Source organism: Pagrus pagrus (genome assembly GCF_965226575.1).
Source record: "Pagrus pagrus genome assembly, chromosome: 8".
NCBI classification, from domain to species: Eukaryota; Metazoa; Chordata; class Actinopteri; order Spariformes; family Sparidae; genus Pagrus; species Pagrus pagrus.
The window spans coordinates 2,855,973-2,875,107 of record NC_140192.1 but is presented as its reverse complement, the minus strand read 5'-3'; the positions used below and the strand labels follow the sequence as shown (position 1 = coordinate 2,875,107).

Here is a 19,135-nt window from a genome sequence, read left to right as displayed (position 1 = left end):
ATCTTGACTTAATGGTTAGAAGAGTCTTCTTCCTGAAAGCAGAAGGTTCTGGTGGTTCTGTGATTTTCAGTGTTTCAGTTTCAGTTATTTATCCTCCTGTTGGGACATTTCTAGTTAATTAATATTGATGACATTAGGATTTCCTCATTTTACTGCAGGGGGGGTGACCTCATCATTGTCACTGGCTCATGCTGCTCCCTGCACCACACTTCAGGAACTGGAATGAAATGAAATGATCCATTATATACTTTCATTCTGCAAAATCTTTCCAATTCAACCACAAACCCAGGATTGTTGTCTATATGCGTCTCTTTTAGTCATTTTATGATCTTTTTGATTTATTCAGTGTTTTGTTTGGACAAAGGAAAGACAAGCAGGGGGCTGAGAGGAGTGGTTGGGAGGCTCCTGCAGAGTTTTTTTACACTCTGGGTAATTAAGCTCTTTGACTGACAGCAGAGTGCCAAAAGGCGCACACGCACTCCGATTGGCCGGAGCGCACTTTACAATCTCCTCTTGTTTCCAAGCTGCGCACAGAGCAGAGCGCTTTACCTCCCCAAACTCTCACAGGAGTCAGACGCACCAGAGGAGCGCGACGGGGCTGCAAGCCAGAGGAAAGGAGAGTGCCTGTGGACTTTACCCAAACCAGAACACGCAGCACGTTTTTACGCACCAGCTTCTTTTTTCTTTTTGTTTCTCTACATTTATTTCTGGTTCTCACTCTGAATTTTCTTCATGCAGTGAGTGTTGAATCGAGCCTGAGCCGCATTTGAGCTGCATTTATTCCATTGTTGCAAAAAAAAAAAGAGAGAAGATGATATCTGCTTCTGGGTCCGTCTGGAGGATGATCCGTCTCGCTGTGACAGTGGCGCTCATATCAGCGTGCACGGCGTCAGAGTACGAGTACCTCAGCTGGAAGTCGGACATGTACAACGGCGGCCGCAGCTACGGCAAGCCTCCCCAGTGCGTGGACATCCCGGAGGACCTCCGGCTCTGTCATAACGTGGGCTACAGCCAGATGCTGCTGCCCAACGTGCTGGAGCACGAGACCATGGCCGAGGTGAAGCAGCAGGCCAGCAGCTGGGTGCCCCTGGTGCACAAGAACTGCCACCCGGGCACGCAGGTCTTCCTCTGCTCGCTCTTTGCGCCCGTGTGCCTGGAGAGGCCCATCTTCCCGTGCCGCTGGCTGTGCGAGGCCGTGCGGGACGGCTGCACCCCCATCATGGAGGCGTTCGGCTTCCCCTGGCCGGAGATGCTCACCTGTGACAAGTTTCCCCAAGACGACGTGTGCATCGCCATGACGCAGCCCAACGCCACCGAGGCCACCATGCCGACAGGTAACTCACACATCTGCGTCACTGACGGTTTCCTTCATGTCAAAGTGGTTTTTAAAGGGGCGCTGAGAAGAAATTAAAACTCTGAATTTTAATATTTACAATATTAATGAGGTATTAATACACACTTTTCTCCATAAGTGAATAAACAAGCTGTTCTCAGAGGTCCCAGAACACTGTTAGCTAGCTAGAAGCTAGAAAGGTGGCAGGGTCCGCCACATAGAAACAAAGTAAAACAGTATGAAACTGTGTTGTCCTTTAAGGTCAGCTCGTTTATTCAGTTTATTCAGTCAGTGAAGGTCTTTCCTTCTCATCAAAACACTTTCTGGCGCTTTTGTTAAAACTTCTCTAGAGCCGCCAGCTGAGCGTTCAGGATCATTTACACCAAAGTATTATTTTAATGTAGCTGCTGAGTGAACGCAGCGTGTTGCTGGTCACCGAGGACGTCTGTGGGGTTGAAGATTGGTTCAAGAGTGCAATAATTCACGTTAATGAGCAGAGGAGAGGGTTTTCTTCTCCCTGTCCGCTGTGCTACCTGAAGAAGTATATGTTCACTTTGACTGCAGCTAATAATCTGTTTATTCAACCTTTTATTTTTAACAATGAACTGATGAATCCTTTGCTGTGTAAGATTACAGAAAATAATGTCAAACATCCATCAAAACATGGACAAAGCCCAGGGCTGTAACGAGAAGTCCTGAGGACACGAGTCACTCATATTTCCTGTAGAGTGTGGCTTAAAAGTAGTTAAATATAAATATATGAAATCTAGTCTAAAAACACAGCATACTAAAAAATATACACGTGTAGCTTTAATTTGAAACTTAAACTCCTCGCCAGGTTCTTTAAAGGAAAAGTTCACCCAAAAAATGAAAAACTCAGTCGTTATCTCCTCCCACGCAAAACAGCGAAGTTGTTGTAAAAATGTAAAGAAACAAAACAAATATGGCGCCACACGGTTCGTCTGGTGCGATCCGAGTTTCTGGAAGCCAAACGTGGATTGAAAAGAAGTTATTTACACACTTTTGTAAGCCAGAATCTTCACTGTAGCCGCTGAGCTAAAGGCGTCAGCGTGCAGCTCGTCTGCAGTGGGCTGCAGGAGCTCGACCGCATGTTTCTAAGATGTAAATAACGTCTTTTTGAATCTGTTTGGGATCTCGAGGCGTCCAGAGACTTGGATTACGCCGGAGGAGACATATGGAGCCATTTATTTGTTTTGTTGTTGTTGTTTTTAAGTTTAAAACAAGTCTCCAGCTACTTCAGCTGTTTAGGAGAACTGCTGTGAAGCTCCTGAAACGTTTGGACTTTCCATCCGCGTGGGGTTGAGCGGATAATGACTGAATTCTCTTTTTATTTGGGTGAACTAATCCTTTAAACCCCCCAAAAAAAATTCCCAGTAAAAATACAGAGGGCATGAACCTCAGTGTCCTCAGTGGTAGCAGCTGTCCTGCTGGAGCAGATGACAACTCGAGTATCTTGTTTTCGTCGGACTAATGGACCAAAAATTCAATGATTCACTTCAGAGTGAAATAAAACAGACAGGCTGGAAAATATTTTGCATTTTTGGTTTGATAAATGACGCAAATGATGAATCAGTTGTTGGGGATGAATGTCGGTGTTTGAAACTGTCAGCGACTACAACACAGCCATTTGGGATTCGCTAATACAGCCGTGCATTAAGTACCTAACTCAGAGTAAACTACCTGACTGAGAAAACAAACAGAAACCACTTTTGCCGCAGTGTAAAAGTCGACACCCGGGCAGTTAAATGGGCTTGAGAATGTTGTTTCAGGGGTGACGGTGTGTTTGCAGATGCAAATCCCAACACAAACAAGCCAAACATAACCTTTTGGGGGTTAACAACTCGCCTCCTTCCCCCGTTCTCCTTAAAGAAAAGTCTTATGTGGCTACGATTCCTCTTCCTTCTGTAATCTGCTGCATAAACTCTGGCTACGATCTGAACTGCGGGAGTTGCTTGCTTGCCATTGACCTGGAGTGATGTTGTAATAAAGGAAAAAAAGCTTCAACAGATGGTAGTCATTTATTTCAAGGTGTTTGTTGAACTGGGGGGACAATGCTGGGAGGACGTCCAGCAGCGAAAAGTGTTTACTTGCATCTATTAATCGCAATGTTTTTCTCCTCCCGCACCATTGCTGACGAATGAATCAAATGTGATGAAAGACGAGGAATGAGGAAGACGCTATCCGAGAAACACACTGTCCAAATAACGTTTGTTAAAATCCAGTCGGATCCAGCAAGTTTCCAAACAAGCCCCGCCAAAGACAGTCCCGGCAGACACCTCATGTAGCATCAGTGAAGTGGGGGGGTTGAGTAACATAGAGCAGAAAAAATGCTCCTCCAGCAGTAACCTGATGGGCCAAGCTGACAAATACCAGAGAAACCCTGAAAAATGCACTGAAGCTCAGAGGAAGACGAGGCTCAGGCTCTCATTCTGAAATAGTTTTGGTTTTGAAGCTTTCGGGCTCGGCGTCCTCGCCGGTTGCCTAGGTGAGGCGTACGCCAGGGAAGGGAAAGTACAACCACCTCATTCACTCTAGCCATAAAACAGAGGGGACTTTCCATCATCACATCATCAACTTACTTATATTTCAATCTTAAGCTGTAAATGCACCACTTGAAGACGTGTTGGCCATAAATGGGGGGTTCTGTGGATCATCCAGCAAACACACAGTACCCGCTGTATGAGGAGCGAACATGTCCCGTGTGTGTGGAGGTGGAGGGGGGGAGGCGGCTGCTGCTGACTGACATGGTGGTATGGACCGAGGCCCATTTCTTCTCAATAAGACTCCTTTTTCAGGGTGAGGGCGGACCACACAGAGCTGTCCAGACATCACCTGTTATCATTTGTTGTCAGCGCTGCCGGTGATAAATAAAGAAGCCGTTCTCTCCCTGCAGGACGGTCGGGCCCGTTAGAGCCGGACTCGGTCCACCTCAGGTCCACTCTGTCACTGAAGGTGCATTAAGGGGAGTTTTGGGGAAGAAATGTTAATCAGAGGAGAAAGATTTCATTTTTTTTTGTGACTAAACAAACTAAATAAACGAACTCTCTTTGTTTTCACGACGGAATAAACTGAAACAACTACTTTGTTTATATATGGCGGACCCTGCCACCTATCTAGCTTCAAACAGCGTTTCCTCTGAGAACAGCTTGTTTATTCCTTTTTGGAAAAGATAAATATTTCTGATTTTGTATTATTACCTCATTAATACTGTAAATATTCAAATTCTCAGTTTGAATTTCTTCTAAAAAACTACATAGTGCCCCTTTAATATCTCTGGTAGAAGTATAATCGGTAATATCGGCTCTTGAAGCAAAAAGCAGCCCAATCTTCTCAGTCGTTCTCCTTAATGATTGTTAATAGAGGTCAGCTAACGGCGCTCGCCACCAGCACAGGCTGCTGATAATTGATTTAAAGGAGGAACCAGGCTCACGCAGGCAAAGGGACCCTGTGACTCTGTAAACAGTGTCTGTTTTCACAAGCTCTTTACACCTGGGCGTCACTTTCACAAGCTTTCGTTAAACACATGTAATGGACAACTGGCAATGGAAGAGAAAAACTATTTGTTTCCCTTCGCTCGCCCCCCTCCCCCCCCTCTGCTCACTGGATCCACAATCCGGCGCTGTGGCATTGTAATGCAGTCAGTTTGAATTAAATGTTGCAAGGACGCTGCGATCGCACCGCAGGTCCAAGTCTGTTTGGAAAGTGAACTCGGCTGTTGGCACGAAGTGATCATTTGCGGTATTAGAAAAAAAAAAAAAGAGAAAAATCTTGTTGGTAAAATATTCGCAGATATGCCTCGAGACTGAATTACTTTTTGGCAAAAACACATTTTGGCTCTTTGTCTTCAGTCGGCTTTTTGTCTTCCAGGCGGCTATTATTACCTTTTTTTTTTATTTTTTGGGAATGTCAGAGCATTCCTTTAAGCTTGGATTGAATATCATTACCATTTATTTCTTCCACATTTCTAATACTTTGTTTTTTTGTTGTTGCATTTAAGTTTGAATTGCTGCTACAGGAAGAAAGGTCCGTTTTCTGAAAACGTGTCTAAATGTAGCAGAGAGCGAGGAAGAGTGTTTACTGCAGCTCTTAGTTACAGCTGGCTATAAAAGCTGAGGACATTCCTCACTGAGGTCAGGTCATCAGAGCGTACGAGCACCGAGAGCCCAGGCGACTGACACCAGACTCTGGATGGGATCTCTGCCTGCAGAGAGGGGGTTAGGTGTGTGCAGAGATTCACAGGATGAATCATTTTGAAATTGGATTTTATGACAGTGTGCTGATTTTTTAAAGACTTTGAGTCCCTTTCATTTCAAATGAGGAATGACTGTTTTATTTCCAATGCTCTCGCTCTTTTCAACCGCATCCCGAATGGGTGGTGATGTGAATAAATCCCATGTTAAGTCCTGTGAATGATTCACTGCTTGTATTATTGCAACCTACATTTATTATTTTTGCCTCTTTTTTTGACTGACTTCCTAACCACGCCTCTTCTTTTTATCCATAGGTTACTCACCCATCTGCCCCGCATGTGACAATGAAATGAAAACAGACGCCATGCTGGAGCACATGTGTGCCAGCGAGTTCGGTAAGTGTCCTCCCTCAACGCTCGCCGCGCCCAGCGCAACGTGCGAAACTGCCGTCCACACACACGCCCGCTCTGATTCGCCTTGACGTGTATCACGGCGGTCCGTGAAATCAGAGCAGCATCAATCACATCTTCCATCGTCAAGCTTCAAACAGGCAATAAATTCTTAACAAAGTATGTCAAAGCCCGCATTTTTCTTTCCTGAAGCGCGCCCTGCGTCCGACAATACTTGGCCGTTTCCAGAACTCGTTTCATGCCAGCAATGTTCTCGGTTAAAAAGCTACATGTGAGGTTTTTTTGGTCTCTCGTTCAGATGTAGCAGGCCCCGTCTGGTTTGTTGGAGGACAATGTTACTGTGACTAATGAATTGGGGTCATTAAAGTCTTTATGTGGTGGGTCATCGCAGTAGTAAACTGAGATGTTTGTTCTGCTGTCTGGGCTGACTGTTGTTTGCAGAATACCTTTTGCACATGGAGGGAAAAAAACCACATCAAACGTCTTCCTCAAATTATGTCGTTAACGTTAAACCATGTATTTATTTTGCTTAAGTAACACTGATTTTTAAAGGGAACACTGTAGTTCTGGAGAAGAAATTTAAACTCAGAATTTTAATATTTACAATATAAAATCAGTCAGTTTTCTGATTATATTTTCATCTCCAAAAGGACATTGTGCACCTTTAACAATCTCAAATTAGAATATGAAAAAACATGATAACATGACAGGTGTCGCTATTATCACCTGAACCTGAAGCTCCTCTTGGGTTCGTCTTATTTCGTGAGTTTCAGCTCATTGTTTCTCTCTCTCGTCCTGCTGCGACTTACTGTTTGGTACTGGCAGCTGTTTTTTTTTAGCGAGAAGCACCAAACGACAGACGTCGTTAGCGATTAGCTGGTGAACAAAGTGGAACATGAAGCAGCTAAAGAGCCAGACATTTCTCCCAGGAGCTGGTGGAGAACAAAAACAGAGCAAAAAGTAGATTAAGTTCTGATATTCATGTCATGTCATGTCGTGTATGGCGAGTTTTTTCCGATGCCAGGTTTAGAAACCACACAGTCATATTGTTCATGCTGAAGGGCTGTCATGGCCTCTGCCGTCACGTTCTTAGGTTTCCAGTGGTTATAAAATTTTTGGAATATCGTCAAATTTATCTGGAAATTTTTAGAGGCGGATCGACCTTTGTGAAAATGAACTAAATTTCATTAGTGTGTCTCTTCAACCCAGCTGGACGGGAAACCACACTGAAAACAACATAAAAAAAAGGAAAGGAGGAACATCTTTAGCTGATTGGGGTGAATTTGATTTAGTTATGGAAATTTGGAAATTTAGCATGAGGAGCCGCGCACTTAAAATATATATTAAAAAAAAGACATTGGAAAGCCCTGGAGTTCAATTAAAAACACAAACATCGTCTGAATCGCAGTGATGAGGACTTCCAGGAATAACTTGCGCTTGATGCAGACAAGATGCAAGATGTGAGGCTTTCATGTTTTTTATTCGCTGGCTGGACCAAAAATTTGTGGCAGCTTGGATTCCAGGTGCCATGCCGAGCAAACATAGACCCGGACGCACATTGGAAACAGACTTTTCTTCCAGTGCTCCGAAAAAAAGTTTTGAGTTACATTTGTTTAACGAATTGTCTTGTTGTTTATGCTGCGGTGATGGGAGTCGCCTTTTTTCAGTCTGCGTCCTGCTTTGCCAAGAGGATAGTGGCACATTATTGGCTTGTTTCATGTCAGATGAAGACAGATGTTGTTTTGCTTGCCTGTCATAAGCCCCCTTAAGCAGCTGACATGTGAGGATACACAGACAGATTTAGTATCAGAGCCGAGGATGGGACACTGCTCGCTTATGTCGAAGGCTCGAACCCACAGGGGACCGACCTCCTCAGGAATGTGGCTGTGATTTCAGCGTGGCACATGAGTTGATTACAGAGGGTAAACTAATGCACAGCCTGCCCAGAGATACCATCACCGGTTATATCACCAGCGAGACTAAAGATTTGTTTGTTGCTTTTTCCAGTAGACCAGTGGAATTCAGTTTAAGTCTGCGGAGAGAGCTGCGACTATAAATATATCTAACATCAGCCGAGGCCAAACATCGGTTAATGTCTTGTCTTGGGGAAAAAAGAAAACATGCAGATGGAAGAAACCCCCAGCTTTAATCACGATGTGTCTCATCCCACCAACCGAAGATAAGACCATCATCCTGGCTGCACTCTGCTAGTTGTGACTTGACTGGAAGTGGACAGATAGCGTCGGTAGCAGGAGTTACAGGAGCAGACGAGCCTTAACCACAAAAAAAAAAAAAGATATGATAGATAGATTTCCTGCTCTTCCCCAGTGGAACGAGGGGGAAGGAAAACCATGCGGAGGCTTGAGGAATGAATCAGTGATTTACAATGAAGTCTTTATTAATCTGCGCGGACCAATCATGTGTAAAATATCCCCACCCTGGCTGTGAATTAGCTTTTTACTGGAAGTTGCGAAAAGTCTGTTCTCACTCGAGGTAAAAGTGAAGTGTGAGGTTGTTTTTTGTTGTAATAAAAGCATCTAAAGCATGTGAAGCTCTGCAGAACAGCTTCCCATCATTCGCACAAGCACATTTGGACTTTTCCAGGCGGTCTGATCCTGATAGAAAGCAGAGAACGAAGCAGATTTTGTCTTCAGGTGGTTGGATGTGAGGGGAAGATTCTTGTAAGTCAGACGTGCACATCAGAGTTGCCGTAACAAGTAACAGTCTCTCAGTCCGGCGCTGTTAGTGAGTCCACTGAGGACTGACACTCCTTCGAACACATGTACACACACACACACGGCCCTATTTGCGGCACTCAGCTGGTAACAGATTTACAGCTCATCCCACTCAACACTTTGTTCCCACCGCAATATATTTCCATGCTTAAGGTTTTACGGTACCTCATTGTCCCAAAAAAAAAAGTCCAGCACCCTTCAATTAAATCCCTCCTCTGCCTCGACGGCTCACTTTGTTGTCCTTGCCAAATTGCTCCTTCCCCTTTGCAGGTGCCGTAAAACAACAGGGCAGCCGCGCTGATCACTTGAGCTTATCGGATCAGTTGTGTTTCCATTATTGAGAATGGGGAGCGGTACACACCCACCCTCCTGCTGGGTTTATGACACCCTGAGAGCTGGAGGTCCCGTCTGTGTCTGTGAAGTGGCATCAGAAATCAGGTCAGGGGTCGGGGACCAGAACAGGACAGGGGAGGTCAGAAAATGAGCGTTTTTAATGGAGCATGACTGATATTATCGGTGGCTATTGGCCCATCACAGATATATCAGTGTTGACTATGTTGTCTGATATTATAATGATGAAAAAAGATGCTTTAATGTTTGTTAATTCAGTTTATTCAGTCATGAAAATAAAAGAGAAGTTGATTATTTAGTTTGTTTAGACAGAAAAAAATCTGTCACTGAAGATTTCGTCCCAAAAACTACATAATGCACCTTTAAGTCATCATGTTGTCTTTTTTACAAAATTCTATGTTTTTTACAAATTAACGTTTCCAGTCAATTAAAACACAGCAGAGTGAGTTACTGAGGGTTTCACTTCTCCACACACGTGCAGCGTTGTGTTGGTACACAGCTGATTGTATTAAATCAGTATCAAATCTGAAAGAGAACAGAATCATTACCTGCAAAATGTACTTAATGCTCAACATTAAAGTTAACATTAACTACTTTATGCTGTATAATATTACCTGGTAGTCTAATCCAGTGGTGCACCAGCGGTCAAGAGATGATTAGGTGGGTAAGGCAGAACTCTTACACCAAATTCAGTGTATTTTTTCCTAAACTCTTTCAAATCTGTGTTTTTTTAAATACTGACTAAAAACTAAAAACTAAAAATAAATGCATCATATTGTATTGTATTGTATATAATTGTAAGCAGAATCTGACTCTGCTCTGTAAGCGTGTACGCAGTCGAAATATAGTGAAGTAAAAAAGTATTAGTGGAGCTAGAACGTGGCAGAAGATGGAAGTACTCAAAGGTATAGTACTGCAGTATAGTAATGTAATCATATACGAATATTTATTTATACTGCAGATTTGTTTTTTATTTAAAGTCGTAATCATTTCAGCCGGATCGTGCGGCTTTAAACTATAACATTTAGGTTCTTGCTTTGTTCAGTGAAATCTCTTTATTCTCTCGGCACAAAGCTTCGGTTTGAACAATAGCAGCTTACTGAGCCTTAAAGCTCCATGTTTGATACATCCTGTACGAGGAGAACAGCAGCAGACGAACGTGGACCACCTGCTTTTTTATTGAAAAGAAAACAATTGTTTAACATCTCAGCGCTCTAATGCACATTCTCATTACTGTATGTTCACCGGCCATACGCTGAGGACAGTTAACAACAAAGAGTTCAATTACTCGGCGTTAACTTCTTACTGTACGCGGCTGCTCAGGAGATTAAACCCTCGAATAACACGAGGTGCAAAGAAAGTTCATGGCGTCAAAGGATTACGGAGGATGGAGGATTTATCAAGATGAAGTCCTTTCAGGGGTGGGCCGGGCCGGGCCCTCTCTTTTTATGACTCACTAATTATGAATGCTGCCCATTCTGATTTCACTGAACACTAAGCCTCCTCATAGAGACCATTTGAGAGACTAGAGACAGAGGATGAAAGTCTTAATCCCTACCATGTGCACTCCTAATACTGGGAAAAACAGGGCGGCTCTTTTTTTTTTTTTGTTTAACGCTTTAATTAGCAATGGGGAGATACGGGTGCAAAGGGAAGAGATGAAACGTTTGGGAGTTTCTTAAAGTGCCAGTTCTGGTTTTTATGTCAAGCATGATTGTGTGAAACGTAAGTCATGAAGGATTTGGTGTCTAAAACTGGAGAGAATGAGACAGAGGTTACAGTTTTATCAGTCCAGATCTCTCCTGGAGTGTGAAATGATTCACGCTCAATCAGGCTGTTCCCTGCACAGTAGGTCACAAGACTTCATCTCTGACATGACTCAGTGGTTTATCCCCACACCAGATTGGACGTAGCATGCCGCGCTTTTTTTTCTTCTCCGTGTCACAAGGTCGTCCGCGCCGCGCAAACACAACCGCATGTCAGTGGAACCTGAGAGGACGTAATGTGTGCAGGCGTACGGAGGGAGTCGGACCACCAAAGTCCGACTCGTGCTCCGTTTTAAGGGTGAACTGGAGGAAACAGAGAGATTAGAAAGGTTAAATAGAGTTTAGTGAAAGATCAGGGGTATTATGGTCAAGCAGAAAAAAACAGCCTAAGATTCGGAGGGAGGTCAAAGCCAAAAACAACGCGCCGCACTTCATTGTTGCAAAACGATTCTGATTAAAAACTTTCGAGCAACTGCTGATCCTCACCAGACAGATACAAGACTTTCACAAAATAAAAACAGACTGTAAAGTCAAAGTCACTGACATGGATATTCCTTCAGTAGACAGAACATTTAAGTAGCTTTGACTTTAATTTAATTTGGTATATTAATACCACAGAACAGAAACATGCTCTGAGACTTCAAGACTCCAGTAGTAGTTTGTTAGAAGATTGCTTGATATTATTTTTAAAGTAAAGTGTTTTAACAAGAGGAATTAATCCAACAATGGTGTAATGTGGAGCTGGATTGATAAACAGTCTCGGCTGGTGCTTATTGCTCATATGTTGGTATCAGTGTACATGTCGGCCAAAAAGCTACTACCAGGAACTGTGATTTATTTATTTATTTATTGTTTATTTGGACAAAAAATGATGTAAAACAAAGTTTTAGTGCCATATCACCAGACTATAGAGCAGCACTCCAGCCACAGTATCCAACCTGGCGACACGCATTAATAAAAACTACTTATGTAGGTTATAGGCATCAGTATTAAACTGAGACTGTTTCATAAACACTTCTTGACATACGTTCAGAGAACAAACTTGAGGGATCCTTTAAAAAAAATGTTTTGTTATCTGTTATCTGACCATCAGCCAATGGTCTCATTCGTGGATTGGATTTTGGATTAACAACTGAGCTGCAGTCAGAGAAGTTTGCAGCTGAAGTCGGCCTCTAAAGACGGACTAACACGGATGAGTCTGTTCAGCGGAGGATGTTTATTGTCTGTGACGACGTCTGTATCATGTCTCATTTAGCAACCGCAGTTTTTCAGACACGTAAATGCGTTATAATTCAAATATGTATAAAGCTCACCAAAGACCTTAGTGCAAAAAATGCTAACTTATTTCTGGTTGTAGCACTCAGTCCTGCAGGACGCTACATGCCAGAAAGTTAGAACTGGGGCAAGTAATGTACCACAATCTAGCTAATGCATGATTTTAGATTTTGGATAATGGGCTCTTGATAACTGGGGTGTAGAAAGTCACACATTTACACTATACTGGAGGGTCCTCTAAGCCTTAAGCCTGGCACTTGTGGATGTGTTTGGTGGCTATCAGCTGTTGTGGTGTTTTTTTTGTTTTTTTTACAAAAAAACAGGAATTGGCTTTGAGTCAAGAAGCAAGAGTGCATGCTCCAATATGTAAAAGTAGGAAAACTAAATCCTAATGAAAAATAAAGGAGAGAAAATCCAGTATAGCTGCCATTGATTCCCACCGTTATGTTTCATTCCACCAGCACAGAGGCTGAGACACTGCATGTCTGGCATTTTATAGTCATAAAAAATATTAACTACATCATATCAAACTTTATGTGTGAGATAACTGTTTTTTTCCTCCTTTTCTCCATCCACAGCTTTTAAGACCAAGATCAAGGAGGTGAAGCGAGAAAACATGGATCGCAAAGTGATCCTGCAGAAGAGGAAGAAGATGTTGAAACAGGGGAACCTGAAGAACAAGGACATTAAGACGTTGGTGATGTACTTGAAGAACGGTGCGGACTGCCCCTGCCAGCAGCTGGACAACCTGGCAAACCAGTATCTAATCATGGGCCGCAAGGTGGATAAGCAGTACCTCCTCACGGGCATCCACAAGTGGGACAAGTCCAGCAAAGAGTTCAAAAAAGCCATCAAGAAACTCAAGACCTACAAATGTCCCGCCTTTGAGAACGTCTTCTAATAATGTGACCCCTCGACCTCACCCCATTGGTCGCATCTCATCCTACATGAAATGAACTTGCACAAGCATTAAAAAATCCCTTTGCTTTCTATTGCCCTGTTTATATATCTATATATATCTTTGTATATTTACAGATATACTTTGAAAATGTCCATTGTTAAGTTTTAGTCGAATGTGGTGAGTGATGACACTACAAAAAAAGGGGTTTCCTTTTGTTTCTTCTGCTTCAGAAAAAGGACATTGTAGTAAAGCCCTTCCTCACTGAAATCATTTCCACTCTGTGTATGTAGATACTCGGTGTCACTCTTTCACTCAGCAGGTCAGTGCATTTTTGCTTAAAGTAATAGTTGGAGATTTTTAGGGGCTTTATTACTGAGAGTGAGAAGAGAAAGATTGACACCATCCTCATGTTGTACACGATGAATATAAAGCTGGAGTCAGCAGATGGTTAGCTTAGCTTAGCCTGGCCTTAAGACTGGAGAACAGCACGGAAAAAAGCTAGCGTGGTACTATCCAGAGGTAAACAACCCATTAACTGTCTTTTTTTTTTTTTACATTTTGTTTTTGTACAGATTAAACTAGTTCAATACAATGTGTTGAATGAGACACATTATGCTCAATTTGAGTCTCATTCTTTTGTTTTGGGTCACTACTAGAACAGGTTTACATGCTTTAATGGTCAAACATTCGTCATCTCACCCACGCCTGAGCCAACACCACCTTCCTACGAGCCAAACTAGCCGCTCGACATAAGTTATGCAGATGTGTAACATGGTGGCGTAGTGCGATGTCTTAAAGATGAGACTACTGACGAGATGTTTCAGGAGCAGTGTTTTCTGTGGTAGGGCGGAGCTCCTGTTGGTGCAGACTGTGGCCTCACGATAGCGCCGCATCGTAGGCTCGCCTTTGTTTATTCACACTGAACCAAGCTGCGCCGGTATAACGCTGCTCGGCATGCCAGGCACACATCATAACGTTGAGATCTGTGGGGGGTCTTTTAGCGTGTCTCCACCTGTAAATCTAAAGACGTCTCTCTCGAAAACTGTTTTTAGTCATATGGATGCTGTTATAATGTGTTGTGATTGAGATCCTGACGCACCACGCATCGTGGAAAGATAAATGTTTTGCTCTAAATTACATCACATAATCAGCATCTCACTTAACAGAAGAGGATAAAGTTTTGACTCGGTAGGGAGGGCTGACAACTTACTGTGTATTTTCCACAGTAAGTTGCCAAAGACCACAACAACACCAACACAATAGTGGAAGGCGACAAAGACATCGGGGCTCTATCTTACACCTGGAGCAAACCGTCATTGCTAGTCTCAGAACGACGCCGTTGTCATTTTCATGCCCAGCGCTCACGTTGTGTTAAGTAGCAAATGTACCGGCGCCTACATTGGTCTTACAGTGAGGTGTGGTCTGGTGCACTGATGGCGCACTGCTATCTTGAGGCAGCAGAAAGCGTCTGCACCATAGACCAACAACAAAAAGTCGAACTGAGGTCTGCGTACACTCAGAGGGAGGTGCCGCAGCGCTTCTCCTCCTCCTCCTCCTCAGGTAATATCAGTCAAATGGAGCTATTGATCGGATAGATGATTGTGAAAGATTACGTGCCGGTGAACTAGCGGACTTGGACCCGCCCCAATCGCACCTGCACCATGCGCTTTAGACGAGGCGCCACAGATCGTTTAGACAGGGCCGATTCTGAGTTTAAGTTTTTTGCTTGAAATCAAGTCACATAATCACCGCCTGTAAACAGCAGTAGCTGCCGGCGCCAGGAGACAGCTTCAACAACTTCACCACATTACTGTTGTTTGGTCTTGTAACGTTGGGTTGAAGTGTGGGTGTCTCATTAGTTTTGAGCGATATATCCAGTGAAGGATGTGTTTAGTTGTCAGACTGTGAACGCCATCAGGAAGTCACACTCCTGTCCCAGGCTGCTGGCTTACCTTTACGCACAGACGTAGGTTCTCCTCGAAGAGGCAGTGTTAACGGGGCTACAGTCTAACCATCTGCTGGGTCTACTTTATATTGAGTGTACAAGCAAGATATTCATGTCGATCTCCTCATCCAACTCTCAGCAAGAAAAATGTTCATATAGATCTCTCTGATTCTGATCATATAATAGCAAATCTTATAATCAATGGCTACAAAATTGGCAGTCGCAGGTCACTTGGAGCTTAAGAAGCCGAGCTGTGCAGAGCAGCTCCGCAGAGGGTGTCTGTTGAATAACTTATTGACAGAAGTGTGAGAGAGAATGCTGCCGTCAGATGATTGTTTTGTCAAACTAAAGACTGCACTACCAATGATTTTGATCATTTTATTTTCATTTTTTTTTCGTTTTCGTTGGTACATTTCTTTTTTTGTTACTTGAAAAAAATCGTAAGAGAATCATAACCACCAATCTGCATCATGAGATAACGTGTAGGCCCGTGTGGCAGACATCTTGATTTGTTGTTGTCGTGTGTTGTCACCTGACGTTTGGCTGAATTTTTTTTTTTTTACCACTTTTCTGTCTCTCTACATCCAGACTGCATTAATCAGTATTCGTCAATATTGGAAAAAAAAAAAAGCCTTGTAGTCAAACATGTTGCAAAGTACACAAGTGCAAAAAGTTATCAAAGTTCAGACTCTGTGTTCTGGTTTGTTTGACTTTAATGTTGCAGATATGAATGTCAGCGGTGCATTGCTGCCTGTTACATGTACATACAAATTTTACATAAATATGGAAAACTGAATGGTGTCTTTTTATATTTTTTAAGTTTTCTTAAGATTTACTTCGACTGTTTGCCGTTGGTTGGTCCGTCCACCACTTTGCGCCCAGTGAAATATCTCAGCATCGACACAACGACACATTAAGTTATTAGGAGAGACCTGGCTGTGAGTATGAGCTGCCAAAACAGACCGTTTTCTGCTCTGACAATCACGTCAGAGAGCGCTTCCTGCTCGCTGTGCCAAACGAACATTGTCATGCTCATTGGAAAGATAAAGCATGACGTTGCCAGATCTCAACACCGAAGGGATCTCTCACGCACGCATGTTTTTTTACTCCCCCTCTTGTCTGCGTGTCTTCTGATTCATGTTCATCCCAGTTTCACAGGCTGTTTGTGCATCGGTATGTGATTTGTGACCGCTAATCCTGAGATATACATCATCAACAAGCTTGTGCTGATAGTGAACTTCAATGCTTTCTTAACCCAAAAAGCAGCGCTGTCTAATCAACTGCAAACCAGAGAGATTTGTTTTCACAGTCTGTGCTGATGGATACGGCTTCTACGCTAAACAGGCATGACGTTACCATGCTATTGAATTTGAAAAGCGACATGCAAACGTGCACAGAGTCCATAAACACAGCCGGGTGGAAGCTTGAATCACCACCGCACGAGAAAAAGATTTGGGGTAACTCGATGATGAATGTTTTAATGTAAATACTTTTATAAGCTTTAATCTCTCATGTCAGTACAACATGTGTAAACAACATAAACATGAAACCATTCTGTCAATAAAAAGGCTTGTTAAAAACCAGGAAGTATCAAACAGACCAACGTCTCGGCCATCTGGTTCCAGTAATGCCATTGGTATTGGAAAATATATCTCAGATGTGGACTTTCTGCTTTCTAATCATTACTTCAGCTGCCTTCAAAAGAGCCCCAGAAAACCTGGAGCCAAGATCCAGCTTTGTCCTATTAAGAGATGATGTGCAAAAAACATCCTGTTGCATTCGTCGTCTCACTGGAAACCTCAAATCGACGAAGCTGATGAAGTACCATTTTGATTAGTTCCTTGTCGGAGTCTAGGACGGTATTCAATTATCCCTCCAGCTCAACGCCACACACATGATTCTGTCTGTGCGATGAACACACTTCAAAGTTGACAACTGGGAAGTCGGACTTGAGTTATTTAACTGGGAACTCTCCAGCAGAGCCAGTTTATACCAGAGCCAGCTTAAATGTGCATCTGTTAAAGCAAATACCTACTCCCTACTTTAGTGTGGTGTCTACTCAACATCTGGCGAATAATGTAGAGCAAGAAATGTAGCTCCCAATAATAAATGATTTATACAAAACACAGTAAAGTCATCCTGATTCAATGACAGTGCTGATGTTCGGGGGTCATTTATCAACTCAGTCTCGACTCAATTCAAACATCAGATACATCATAAAGGCAGAATTTATACTGACGATGAATCAAATGTGATATATAAGTAAAGAAAACTCTGCAGCCTCTCTGCTTTATGAAGCAGTTTAGTGTCTTATATCTCATTATTACCTCCGTCTAGAAGGTGATGTTTTCACTCGTGTTACTGGTTTGGTTCGTTGGTTTGTCAGCAGGATTACACAAAGACTACACAACACATTTTCACCAAACTCGGATGGAGGACGGGTCTCAGCCCAAAATAGACCCAATTCACTTTTGGTGCGGATCCACATAAAGGGACAGATCCAGGGATTTGTCTGACTTTATCATTGCAAGATGTTTTATAACATTTTTATTAACTCCTGAAGGAATATTGGTGGAAAAACTCAAGCATATTTATTTGGCAGATATCTAGGAGTGAGTACAAAAAGGGGGCTGTTGGTGGAGGTATGCGCTCTACTGGGTACCATTCTGGTTCTGGTTTGAAAGCCAAGACTTTCATACAGACTGGTTAGCTAGTTAGCTTACCTTTTGGTGAATATATTGGAGGTTTTAACAGATAAAGAGCCGGTTATAAGTGTTACCAAGTCTTCTTTACTGAAACAACACTGGCACCGACTTCGGTTAAACACTAGGAGGAGGCTTTTTTAGCTTCATTAGCTGTTAGCTCCATCAACACACCACAGGACTGTAGCTTTACTGACGTCCCTCGTCTCTACCCCTAACCGCCCAGTCGCCGGTACTGACTGGTAGCTCCCAGTTAACACAGCCCAACAACGACACAACAGCACAGCCTCTGAGAAGACGGTGGCCAATGTGATGAAGGGAATATAGTACCATCGTACCGCTCACCAAGCTAAGGCAGCTGACTACATTTGGCAGCAGTAAGAGTTTACTTTGGTACTGCAGCTGTTGTTCTCGTCCGGCCCGGTCCGGAGGTGTTCATTGAGCGGCTCCTGGTTATCATTACGTTAATTAGCAGTTACTTTAGCAACAAATAAAGCTATCTGTCCTGTGTTGCTGAGGGCAGAGCAGTCCCAGGGCAGCAAAGAGAAAACCAGAACATATTTTCACCGTAAATCATCACCCAGTTTCACCCAAATGACCGAATAAAGTAAAAATGGCGACATTCTTCTGTTTGTAGCCTACATCCATGGCAGCGTCATAAAATAAAAGAAAGCGTTTATTGGACAAAGGATGAGTCATCAACATTTTTAATGAGTTTCCAGGAAGTTACAAACTCTGAAATACCTTTAAAAATACTTCAGTCAGAAACACTGTCGTCATAGGTTTAACTACTTACTGCAACAAGTCGAACGCAGTTCTGCTCGGCGCCGACGGCTCCGCTCTTAAGATGCTCCCTGAAATGACTACGCGGCAGAATTAGGGAGCACAATATATAAAAAACCAAGACAATGAATAAAGGACACAAAACAAAGTGCAGGCTTGGGTGGTGGTGGCAAGCTTTCAGCAGCAGTGTCCACTGGTGAGGAGGGAGCCATATTTAAATGGACCGCCTTGTGGTGAGAATAGCTCTGATCGGTTTGAGGCTGATTGGTAATGATGATATAATCGGCAGGCTGTCGGCTGATGACAGCTGGAGTGTACGACTTCTGTGTCCTGCATGAACTAACACTCAGCTTCATCTGCACGACTGCTGTTTCGCCACTGTTGGGCCTCATCCTGGCGTAGAGGTGAGATATGCACTTAAACAGCGATTTTGACTTCATGGGGACTTTAATGTGTCACAGTCTTGTTCTAGCCAGTGACTGTAACTAGCACTGACTCAGTACTGTAGAAAGAGAGAGATAAGTACTGTAACAGCATGAGAAGAGGCTCAGTTCAGTTTGATAGTCATACTGTACACATGTAAAACTCCTTTTCATCCCTGAGGTGTCCCGGGGAGAATCAATGTCCGTCCCAAACACATTTTCTATCACCGCTGGGAGGACGGGAGGCCGTAAGTCTCCAGCCGTGCACATCGTGTTACTTCCAAATGCCTGATTCTGTGAT

General features: G+C 43.2%; 1 protein-coding gene across 1 annotated transcript; it reads left to right on the top strand.

The window, feature by feature from the left end:
- Window positions 1-235: 235 nt before the first annotated feature.
- sfrp1a (secreted frizzled-related protein 1a) lies at window positions 236-15,723 on the top strand. Its single transcript, XM_084359044.1, has 3 exons — window positions 236-1,334; window positions 5,859-5,939; window positions 12,660-15,723. The coding sequence occupies exons 1-3, from the start codon at window positions 812-814 to the stop codon at window positions 12,980-12,982; spliced, it is 927 nt and encodes a 308-aa protein (XP_084215170.1). The 5' UTR covers window positions 236-811; the 3' UTR covers window positions 12,983-15,723.
- Window positions 15,724-19,135: the final 3,412 nt, after the last annotated feature.

What these genes read in the sequence shown, in the direction of transcription:
- sfrp1a (XM_084359044.1), top strand. Translation starts at nt 812, where the DNA reads ATGATATCTGCTTCTGGGTCCGTCTGGAGGATGATCCGTCTCGCTGTG. An exon ending in CGAGGCCACCATGCCGACAG is followed by an intron (nt 1,335 to 5,858) that starts GTAACTCACACA and finishes TTTTATCCATAG; the next exon opens with GTTACTCACCCATCTGCCCC. An exon ending in CATGTGTGCCAGCGAGTTCG is followed by an intron (nt 5,940 to 12,659) that starts GTAAGTGTCCTC and finishes CTCCATCCACAG; the next exon opens with CTTTTAAGACCAAGATCAAG.